General features: G+C 38.1%; 1 protein-coding gene across 1 annotated transcript; it reads left to right on the top strand.

Annotated features, from left to right (window-relative positions):
* Positions 1-9,001: 9,001 nt before the first annotated feature.
* Positions 9,002-10,300, top strand: LOC306860453 (class E basic helix-loop-helix protein 23-like; the record flags this gene model as incomplete). Its single annotated transcript, XM_079402181.1, has 1 exon — positions 9,002-10,300. The coding sequence occupies one exon, from the start codon at positions 9,002-9,004 to the stop codon at positions 9,683-9,685; it is 684 nt and encodes a 227-aa protein (XP_079258307.1). The 3' UTR covers positions 9,686-10,300.
* Positions 10,301-11,328: the final 1,028 nt, after the last annotated feature.

The following is an 11,328-nucleotide window of genomic DNA, read 5'->3' as shown; positions in this document are numbered from 1 at the left end:
ACTTAAGTAGCTTATGCTGTAGTCAGAAACTGTCCACTACGTCCGTTCTAAATACAGTATCATGCTTATGTTATTCTCACTTGTAAATTACTTTATTCAGATAATGTAAATATATTTTATAGGCATTATATAGGGGGCCTTTGAATATTATGTTGGACAGTGCTATAATAAAGGATAGGAATGTTGATATAGGTAAATTAATTAACCACATTACTTTTGTGATTACAGAAGTGTCAAGAACCATATTTTCAGATTTCGGATTTCAGTTTACAATATAATTGCATTTTTTTGTATTTTCACCATAGATTTGTATTATATTTTATGTGTATATTAGATATTATTTATTAGGTGTTAGATGTGCTTTAATTATATTAATAAACATATTATATTTTGATATATTCTTTTTTTATTAGAATTTTAAGTCAGTCATGGCCCCCTGGTTGTAGATGACCCCCCCCCCCCCTTTTTTTGTGTACATAAATATTTTTTTTATATATAACAACAAAAACCTGATTTAATATTTTTTGTATAATTTATTTTTTATTAATTTGAAAACATTGTCATAAATGCACTCACTGTATACTAAAATCAAAATAAACTCAAAATATTCAATGAATTAAAAAAAATTGACACTAAAATGAAGACTTAATTATAAAATCGAATCAATAAGAAAAAGAAAATCTGTAAATAATGTGCAAGATAGATATTTTTTTAATAAATGGCTGATCTCGATGTTAGGTAACGCTTGTACAGTCTACCATTTTGCTGTAATCACTATGACAGATTCTGAGGTTGTCTGGATTTTTTCACGCTCTCAAAAAATTAAAAATAAATAAAAAATCAACAAAACTTCATCAGCTATACACATTCACATTCTGCCTGCCTCTAAAACAGATATTTGACATCTACAGGTCAATAAATGAAGAGGCTCATAACAAGAAAGGCCTAGAATACCATGAAATACAGTGAAAATAACAACTGTTAACTTAAAAACTGTATATTCACCCTATAGGTGTATTTGCCCCCTCATTTTTTAATATCTGGTGTGTTTTGTCCCTTTTTTGTTTTTTTTACAATATTTGCCCTGAGCCCTGATTCATTTCTGACCCTGGCTCACTGTTGCAGTTCCACATTAGACACATAATCACATTATGCAGCTTATTGTATTTTCGTGTTTATGTGAAATTGCAAACTGCAGTGAGAAGCTGCGCTCTAATGACAGAAATGATAATTCCGATGAGAATTCACACGAGGGAGATTGTATGGCTAATGGATGCCTTATAATGATCCGAGAGGTTCAAAGAGAGATGAGTAAGAAGCTCACACCAACCATCAAGTCATTCGATTTTATAGAATGTGATGTTTTACATCCTTGAAGCATTGCCGCACTTTCTTAAGCATCTCTCGCGCTCCTTCAGTCTAGGCCTACACCTGTCTCGTCGATCTGTTTAACAGATGGCGATTATCTCAGTGTGGTAATTTAGTCACTCGTTTAATCCAAACTTCTGTTACTCTCCCACTCCTCCAGTCACCTGCACCTCAATCCAGCAGTGCACCTCGGGACCTTTAAATATACACACATCTTTAAAAACTAGACTATTCGTACTGAAACCAATTAAACCGTCTCAGTATAGTGGCACAAAGATCATTTGAGATCTGACAATGCCTCCACTGACTCATTTCCTGAGAGTAGGGCTTGTTAATGCAGCTCTTGGCAGCTGCTGCCCCCTTAAGGTCTCTGGACAGCACTGTGGGATCTCAGTGGGATTCACAGTCCTCAAGTGGCATGTCACCTTGGAGTAGTCTAGCCTGTGGTTGCTGTGGCAACAGGGAGCAGCTGATCAATTGCATGCAAGCATGCCAATACACAACCGAGTCATGCCTTGTTTTGTACCACTAAATATATTTTCCTCTACGGAGGTCGTCGTCTTTACAGCCTGTGTAAAAAAAATGCTTTTACTTTTGCTCAAGCCACTCATTTTCAAGACAAACGGCGTCTTTATCTCTCTATGTTCACAGTGGAAGAGCAGAAAATTATTTAGCGTTCGTTAGTTTGCACTAGCCCAGCTATAACTGTGACTTGGCCTATCACGTGACCTATACTTTAAGAATGTCAATTTAGAAGAATAATGTTATCTACAAAATGTACAAATGTTATCATCATACATGCTTAAAAATAAAGGTTCTTTATTGGCATTGATGGATCCATAATGAAATGATGATTCACTGAAATGTTTCTCACATTCAAGTCATCCAAGATGTAGCTGAGTTTATTTCTTCATCAGAACAGATTTTGAGAAATTTAGCATTACATCACTTACTCACCAATGGATCCTCTGGAGTGAATGGGTGCCGTCAGAATGAGAGACCAAACAGCTGATAAAAATATCACAATAATCTACAAGTAATCCACACGACTCCAGTCCATTAATTAACATCTTTTATAGTGAAAAACTGCATGATTTTAATAAATACATAATTAAACCTTTTTGTTTAGTAACTGGGTTTGCATGGGGTAAGAGTTGGAATGATATTGTTCTACATATCTATTATAATATGCATAATATATCCATAATATATTTTCTCAGATATGTAATGCTACACAGTGTCTACAGAATAAAATACAGAATGTCTATGTTTACTCTAACCTCATCACTACCCAAATTGCTTCTTCTGAATATGAGCAATTTTCTCTCTGAATATGTTTCTTCAGTAGATTTTGGAATAAATTTAGTTTAACCTCTCTGGCCTTTTTGACCTATTATCTCAATTTTGGATACAAAGATCCTCTGCAGTGAATGGGTGCCGTCAGAATGAGAGTTCAAACAGCTGATAAAGACATCACAGTAATCCACAAGTAATCCACACAAGTCCAGTCCATCTGTTAATGTCTTGTGAAGCAAAAAGCTGCATGATTGTGTTAAATACACAATTAAGACATTTTTAACTTCAAACCATTGCTTCTGGCTAAAATTCATGTCTATAATCTATATTGTCACATCCTCTAGTGAAAAAGTCTGTATTAGGAGAGAAATATGCACATATCAAGAACCATTAACAAGCAAAAACAGTCCAAAACTGTTCTAAACAAATATATCAGTGGATTTTAATGTGAGAGGACAACAGAGGATGGACTTTTCACTGAAAGAAGTGTTATGTTGGATTTTGGGCTTGTATTTTGGCCAGAATTGACAGTTTAAAGTTAAAACACCTTAATAATGGACTTGTTTTGTTACAAACACAGCTTTTCACTTTAAAGGATGTTAACTGATGGACTGGAGTCATGTGGATTACTAGTAGAATATTCTGATGTTTTTATCAGCTGTTTTGGACTCTAATTCTGATGGCACCCATTCACTGCAGAGGATTCACTGGTGAGCAAATTAAGTAATGCTAAATTTCTACATCTACTCCTTGGATGGCCTGAGGGTGAGTTAATTTTTAAGCAAATTTTCATTTTGGTGAATTTTAAGTGTTCATTATAGTGGAATTTTTATTTATTTTTGAACAACTGTTCATTAAAAGGTTTTATAATGAACCCACAATGGTTATTCTATATGGCATCACTGTACAACCCCCCTTTTTGAAACCTTAATTTTTAAGAGTCTTACTCCATTATAGCCAAAGGTTGTTTGCTTTATTGCTTCTGTTCTTTGTGCTGGCACTTGTCATGTATGAATGATGGAATTAAAGCTGTTAAAATCGGATCTAAATTATAAGATCCTTTTGTCACACTTGTTCGTCTGTGCGCCAGTACTAACAACCAAATAAAAGTGTGAGCCTGTGCCGTGCGAGGTTTCTTGCATTACTGAGCTGAAACGTCCTCTCACGCACATAAGCGTGTGTTTGCCATCATTATAGAAATGTATACAGAAGGTCAGTGGCTATTATATGGCTGAGAGATTATATTCCATTTGATTTTCTACTCTCAGGCCAATAGTACACAATCTTTATCATGCTCTGTGGTCAAAGTGAGTGGGTTTGTGCAGCTTTTGTTATCTCTTCTGGCTCTTTGGAATCACACTTAGATATAACATCATGCCCAAAATGACTCCACATGATGACTACTTTCTGATGTGGAAAATGGTTTGAAGACAGACAAAAATGGGAATACTCTCAAATGTGCCACCTCTCTCACAATAGCCAAGGAGCCCTATAATTTCATGGCGTGTTAGGACAGAGGCAGAAGACGTCTCTGGCGGGTGTTTGGCTGGAGGGCCTCGGAGCCTGATATCACACACCTAATGATAACTCTCAGAGAACCGCTTGCCTCTGCTTCAGATTTAGATTTAGTTAATTACAGACCGATCTCAAATCTCCCTTTTTTGTCAAAGATACTAGAAAAGGTAGCATCCTCGCAATTATATTCCTTCTTAGAGAAAAATAGTATTTGTGAGGAATTCCAGTCAGGATTTAGACCGTATCATAGTACTGAGACTGCTCTCATTAGAGTTACAAATGACCTGCTTCTATCATCTGATCGTGGTTGTATCTCTTTATTAGTTCTACTGGATCTTAGCGCTGCGTTCGACACTATCGACCACAACATTCTTTTAAATAGACTAGAACACTTTGTTGGCATTAGTGGAAGTGCATTAGCATGGTTCAAATCATACTTATCTGAACGCCATCAGTTCGTAGCAGTGAATGAAGAGGTATCATATCGATCACAAGTGCAGTACGGAGTACCTCAAGGCTCAGTACTAGGGCCGTTACTTTTCACGCTTTACATGCTACCCTTGGGAGATATTATCAGGAGACATGGTGTTAGTTTTCACTGTTATGCTGATGATACTCAGCTCTATATTTCTTCGCGGCCCAGTGAAACACACCAAATTGAGAAACTAACGGAATGCATTGTCGATATAAAAAACTGGATGACGAGTAACTTGTTACTGCTAAATTCTGAAAAAACAGAGATGTTAATTATCAGACCTAAAAACCCCACATGTAATAACCTAGAACACTATCTAACACTTGACAGCTGCTCTGTCAGTTCTTCTTCATCAGTTAGGAACCTAGGTGTGCTGTTTGATAGCAATCTTTCATTTGAAAGCCTTGTTTCTAGCATCTGTAAAACTGCATTTTTCCATCTCAAAAACATATCTAAATTGCGACCTATGCTCTCAACGTCAAATGCAGAAATACTAATTCATGCGTTTATGACCTCAAGGTTAGACTATTGTAATGCTTTATTGGGTGGTTGTTCTGCATGCTTGATCAACAAATTACAGTTGGTCCAAAATGCAGCAGCTAGAGTCCTTACTAGAACCAGAAAGTACGGCCATATTAGCCCGGTTCTGTCAACACTGCATTGGCTCCCTATCAAACATCGTATAGATTTTAAAATCTTGTTAATTACTTATAAAGCCCTGAATGGCTTAGCTCCTCAGTACTTGAGCGAGCTCTTATGACATTATAGTCATCCACGTCTGCTGCGTTCTCAAAACTCTGACCATTTGATAATACCTAGAATATCAAAATCGACTGCGGGCGGCAGATCCTTTTCCTATTTAGCACCCAAACTCTGGAACAATCTCCCTAACACTGTTCGGGAGGCAGACACTCTCTGTCAGTTTAAATCTAGATTAAAGACACATTTCTTTAACCTGGTTTACACATAACACACTAATACACTTCTAATACACATCAGCACCCAGAGACGACCTCTACAGCCCTGAACTTCAGCGGAGACCAGGACACCTAGATGAGCCCCAGAGACAGATCCCCAGTGAGGACCCCACCACTTAGACACCATCAGGAAAGACCACTGGAACCAGTTGAGCCCTTACAATCTGACTTTGCTGCAGTTGGAATTGAACTGCTAGTTCGTCTGGTCAGAGGACAACTGGCCCCCCGACTGAGCCTGGTTTCTCCCAAGGTTTTTTTCTCCATTCTGTCACCGATGGAGTTTTGGTTCCTTGCCGCTGTCGCCTCTGGCTTGCTTAGTTGGGGAAACTCCATTTCCAGCGATATCATCGACCTGATTGCACAGACACTATTTAAACTGACTTGAGCTGGACGATGACATCACTGAATTCAATAATGAAATGCCTTTAACTGAAAATCTTTTTTTTTATCTTTTCATTTTACATTATTGACACACTACATTCCTTTTTTGATATTGTGCAGTTGCTTTGACACAATTTACATTGTTAAAAGTGCTATATAAATAAAGGTGACTTGGCTTGACTTGACTCCCGCTGATCACACTCTGCTGCCGCCCGGCAAAGGGAATAGCCTGGAGCAAGAGGGATAAAAGAGGTCAGTCTCTTTGTTTGTCCAGCCATCCATCCGTCTGTTTATCTGTCTTTTCAAAGCACTATGCACAACTGCTGTGTGTGCTATACAGAAACATCAAACAATCTTATTTATATATAAAATCATGTTTGTTTACACACATTTCCCCCAGGTGGGCATACTTTTGCATTTTTGTACATCTTCGATGCACATGCAGACGATCTGTGCATGTAGGGATTTTGTTGCAATTGTTATTATTTATATTTGAATGACCCTGCTCTTTGTAGTGTGAGGATGCAGTGTTTGCATTTTGCATAGCTCTAGTTTTTTCACAATACAATGCAGAATTGTTTTACGGCAGCGCCCCCTTGTGTATTATATGAGAAAGTACAGATTGTCCTCTGTAGATATTCTGTGTATATGTTTGGTTTTGTTTATAATTTAAGAACAATGCTTTCATAGCAAACCTGAAATATATCAGCAGAGAAAATCTTCTACTGCCATCAGCAGTAGTAGCTCGTGTTTTAGTCTGAGTAATGCAGAGAAATTCACAAACCTGTTCAGTTGGACTCTGTCAGGGATAAAACCTTAGTATTTTATAATTATTTTGTTAACTGAAATAACATATTCAACGTTTTTATTTAGTTTAACTTGATGTACTAAAATAAAAAAAATAATAATAATAATAATAAAAAAAAAAAAAAAAATAATAATAAAAAAAAAAAATATATATATATATATATATATATATATATATAGACGTACAGTATTTAAAAAATATATAATAAAAAACTATGAAATTATTAAATATTTCAAATAAAAAAGAAAAAAAGACTAATTCATAATATTTCTAAAAACTATAATAATCTCTCAATGATCCTAAAATAACACTGATTAGGAATAAAAACGTAGTTCTTTAACCACTTTAAATGTATATAGGCTACTCTTCAGCATTATTATAAGATGAATTCACACGTTTTTAAATAAATAGCAAAGTGTATTGCTTAACATTTGAAGCTTTAATAATCAAATTAAGAGTATTATCAACATTTGTATTGACCTATTTTATGGTGTTAACCGTATTCTAAATCATCCGTTAGTTTATTTGCGAATATTTTGGCTGGTTGTGGCATTGTGCTTTTCTTAAATGAACACTAGATGGCGGTGCATCATCATTGCAATAGGTCTGTGTTATTGAGCGCTCCATTTCTTCCTTTCTTGACTGTTCAGAAAGAGTCTTGAGTGACGGTTCCAACTTGTTTAATAGCTTTAAATAAATGTTTTTGTTTATGTAACATAATGTGAACTGTTTCCCAGGACGACTAAATTGTTCAGTGTTATTAACTACCAGGCCACTTCTTCCATAAAGAATTAACGTTGCGTTTTTGCCAACCCGAAAATACCCAGGAAAATGTCCCCATCTTCACATTTGTTGTAGGTAAAGCGGCCTTGGACTTTGGCTGGAGGTGTTGAAGCTCACTTTTGGGCCTCATCCAGAAGATGCGATTAATCCCTCACAGCACGTGCTCTCTCTCCCCATTCACTTCCTCCGTGTCCAACAAGAGACACGCGTCAGGTCACTACAACAAACTCAATTTAGCCTGCATGGTAAAAAAGAAAAACACTGTATCAATTTTAGAAAATGTTGCAAATTTAGTAATGGCTTCGATTTTTGGCCAATCGGAACTTCCACTGGCTCCCTCCATAATTTCCTATAGCTTTCTAACACAGTTTATGAGTAAAATAAGGTCTGTGACTTAAAGATCAGTTCAACTGTGCAAATGAAGGGCTTACAGTGAAGAACAGTGAATTCTCAAGCACGCTCGATCCTTATGGTACTTTAGCTTTAAAGTCATACATGGTTTGACTGTTTGTTATTTGTGTCTCCTCTAGTAGCCTATCGTTTATCACAGATCTTAGTTTATTTAGCATATTTACTTAATCTTAAAGCCAAACCACCATTTCAGAGAAAATTTAAGAGGGAACCCGTTGCTTTTCATTTTGCTTCAGTTTTAGGACTACAAACTGAACCTCTGTAGTTTTTATTGGACAATTTTTTTATGCACGGTTCAATAATAATAAATGAATTCAGTGGTCATCAAGTCTTCAATAATTATATCACTTAGATGTTCTACATTTGTTAACCAATTAGTTCACAAGGCTGCAAGTAGCAGAATATATGTAGGCCTACGCTATGCATCAAGTTGTTTTGATCAATAGTTAACTAAACAGAAACATTTCGTCACGGCAATACTGCGTTAATTCGATGCAACTGTTCGGAATATTACAGAATGTTAGGTGCAATCACTGTGCCGGCCATGAATTGCATTATGCCATCATTTGTTCAGCAGTTATCATTGCTATAGTTGAATTTAGGAGCATGCCAGTTTCTAATCTTCTTAATTAAAACACCCTCCTGATTGGACAGAGTGATAATCCCGCGGGGCCTCGCGCTCTTACTCACTCACAAGTAGGACTTCGCGCGAGTCTCAATCTGCCCAGGGCGAGGGCAAGACGCACTGCAAGAACGCGCGCGAGTTCAGACGACGCGTCTAAAGTGCACGCAACATCGCTGTCTGCGCGGAATAGCGTGATAGGGTAAGAAAGATCTCTATCAAAAAGTGTCTTCGTTTTCAGCAGCCCTTTGGAGAGCGCCAACGAAAGAAAAGAAAGAAGACAGCGCGAGAAAGCTTTCAAGAGCGCGCGCCAAAGTTTTCCATCCGCTCCGTTTTTTGTTTTAGTTCTATTTCGTTTCTCCAAAATGAATGTCGGCGAAGAAAACTTGCTGAAATCGATCAGCAACGACACCCTGCTGGACCTTACGCAGCGCTACGGACAGTCCGCCTTCGGCTTCGGCGCTGGCCATGGTGCTGGAAGTCCCGGCCGCTTCTCCCTCACACCTGCCGCGGATTTCCTCTCCGGTCAAACGGGAAAGTCGAACGAGAGCGGCGGAGAGCAGACCAGCGATGAAGACGACGGCTTCGACCACCTCGAGTCTCGTAAGAGAGGCGCGGGCTTCGACGAAGAGAAGCATCCGAGCGCGCTCGCCAAGAAGCCGAAGGAGCAGAGATCGCTCCGGCTGAGCATCAACGCGCGCGAGCGGAGACGCATGCACGACCTGAACGACGCGCTGGACGGCCTGAGGTCTGTGATCCCCTACGCGCACAGTCCGTCTGTGAGAAAACTCTCAAAAATCGCAACTTTACTTCTTGCAAAAAACTACATCCTAATGCAGGCGCAGGCGCTGGAGGAAATGCGCCGGTTGGTGGCTTATCTGAACCAAGGACAGACTATAACTTCGCCGATTCCCACCGCGCTCGCGCCTTTCGGGCAGGCGGCCGTGTATCCATTTTCGAGCACGGCGCTGGCCACTTGCGCGGAGAAATGCAGCTCGTTCAACGGGACCCCGTCCAACCTGTTCAAACACTGCAACGACAAGCCTTGACTTCCACGCGCTGAACTCTTCCTGCTTCATCCTTATGTTGCTCTGAATTCGCGTTGTTTTGTTGGGAACGGTCTTAGGTCTGATTCAAAACCCCTGCTGCGTGTCTAAGTAACTACGATGATTTATTAGATAATACAATAAATAATGTTAACTGAGGGACACGGCATTACTGGAACAAGCTTTTAAACCCCTCAATTTTTAAAAGCCTTTTCCCTTTTATCCCAAGTGATGGATTGAAAATGATTATTTGTGTGAAAAACTAACAAACAAACAAGAAATTCTATGTTCACAGCTGGCGGAGGATTTATTTCTCAATTCAAACATTTTCTCTTTCGGTTTCAGCATTGTTGGTGAACTGCAATTTACTGAAATTGCCCACAAACAGTAATTTCTTAAAACCCTGTGTCAGAAATGAATTAACGGAAGCTGAGCTGTGTATTAGGAAACACGGTGTAACATGTTTGGCCTAAAATATTTAGTTATTGCACAATTCACTTGATTGTATTGTACAACTGTGAAGAATACTTGATCAAGCCTACAAAGCATTTGATCTTGTTGCGACATGAATTTCATACTGTATATTGTTTATATGTCTTTATAATTAAAACATATATCTATGACCATCTCTGTTGTTTTCTCCCAAACTTACAGTATGCTCACATTTTCTTTTCAAACTGTTTTAAAGAAATTAAGAATCTTTGCTGGAGGAAAACGTGTAGTGTTTGAAAGTTTTTTGTTTTTGTTTTTCAAATAATGCGACCTTTGACATGAACAAACTTTGGCTTCTGGTTTATTTATAGACCTAATGTGTACTGCAGAGGTCAGTTTTTTTACTGCTTTCGTTTCATAGGCTATATCGCATGCAATGTTATTTTACAAATAATTTAATAACTATTAAAGGATTTAAAAATAACTGTGCAGTATTGGTCCAAAATAAAAGCTTCAGTGGTTGCTATTGTTGATGGTAAACGGGGCCTAGCACGTGTACATGCCAACACGAGCGTCTCTGCCACACTTCTATGTATTGAAGGGTTGTGCCACGATTCTAACGTGTATTGGATTTATAATCTCCTAAAGTGGACTGGTCTCTTTACTGGTAAGACGCGTCCTGCTGCTGTTGTGCAGGGGCCAGAAGCGCCCCGGGGCCGATGGGACCTGTCCTTGAGTATTTGTGTGATCGTGAATCGGCAGTGTTCTGTAACCTATCCACTTATTAACACGAGTTCTGCGCCTGAGCGCAGCAAAGGCAGTTTTAACTAAACCTTTTGTCAGTGATCTAACATTGAATCGATATATCACTTTGTTTCAGACTGTTCTTCTTGATGCTTTAGCCTCGGAGAATTTCGTTTTTAATCGTTTTACAGATGTATTGCGCGAACAGAGGAGGCAAATAAACACCATAGCGCGTTTAAAATAACTGTGAGAATTAAATTCTGTAGGTAATTTTGAACTCTGTTTTGAAAAAAGTAACGATTCCTGAGTCACTGCACGACAAAGGTGTCTTTTATTTCTCCAATAAACATAAACAGTGCCGTTAACAAAGAAAAGTTGATGTTGATTGTTATTATGGGCATTTTTATGACACATCAACAGTCTAACTTAATTTTATTTGATTTTATTTCACCATTAGGATAGATTTTTAG

The sequence above is a fragment of the Barbus barbus genome (genome assembly GCF_936440315.1).
Source record: "Barbus barbus genome assembly, chromosome: 41".
NCBI lineage: Eukaryota > Metazoa > Chordata > Actinopteri > Cypriniformes > Cyprinidae > Barbus > Barbus barbus.
This window is presented reverse-complemented; position numbering and strand designations above follow the sequence as displayed.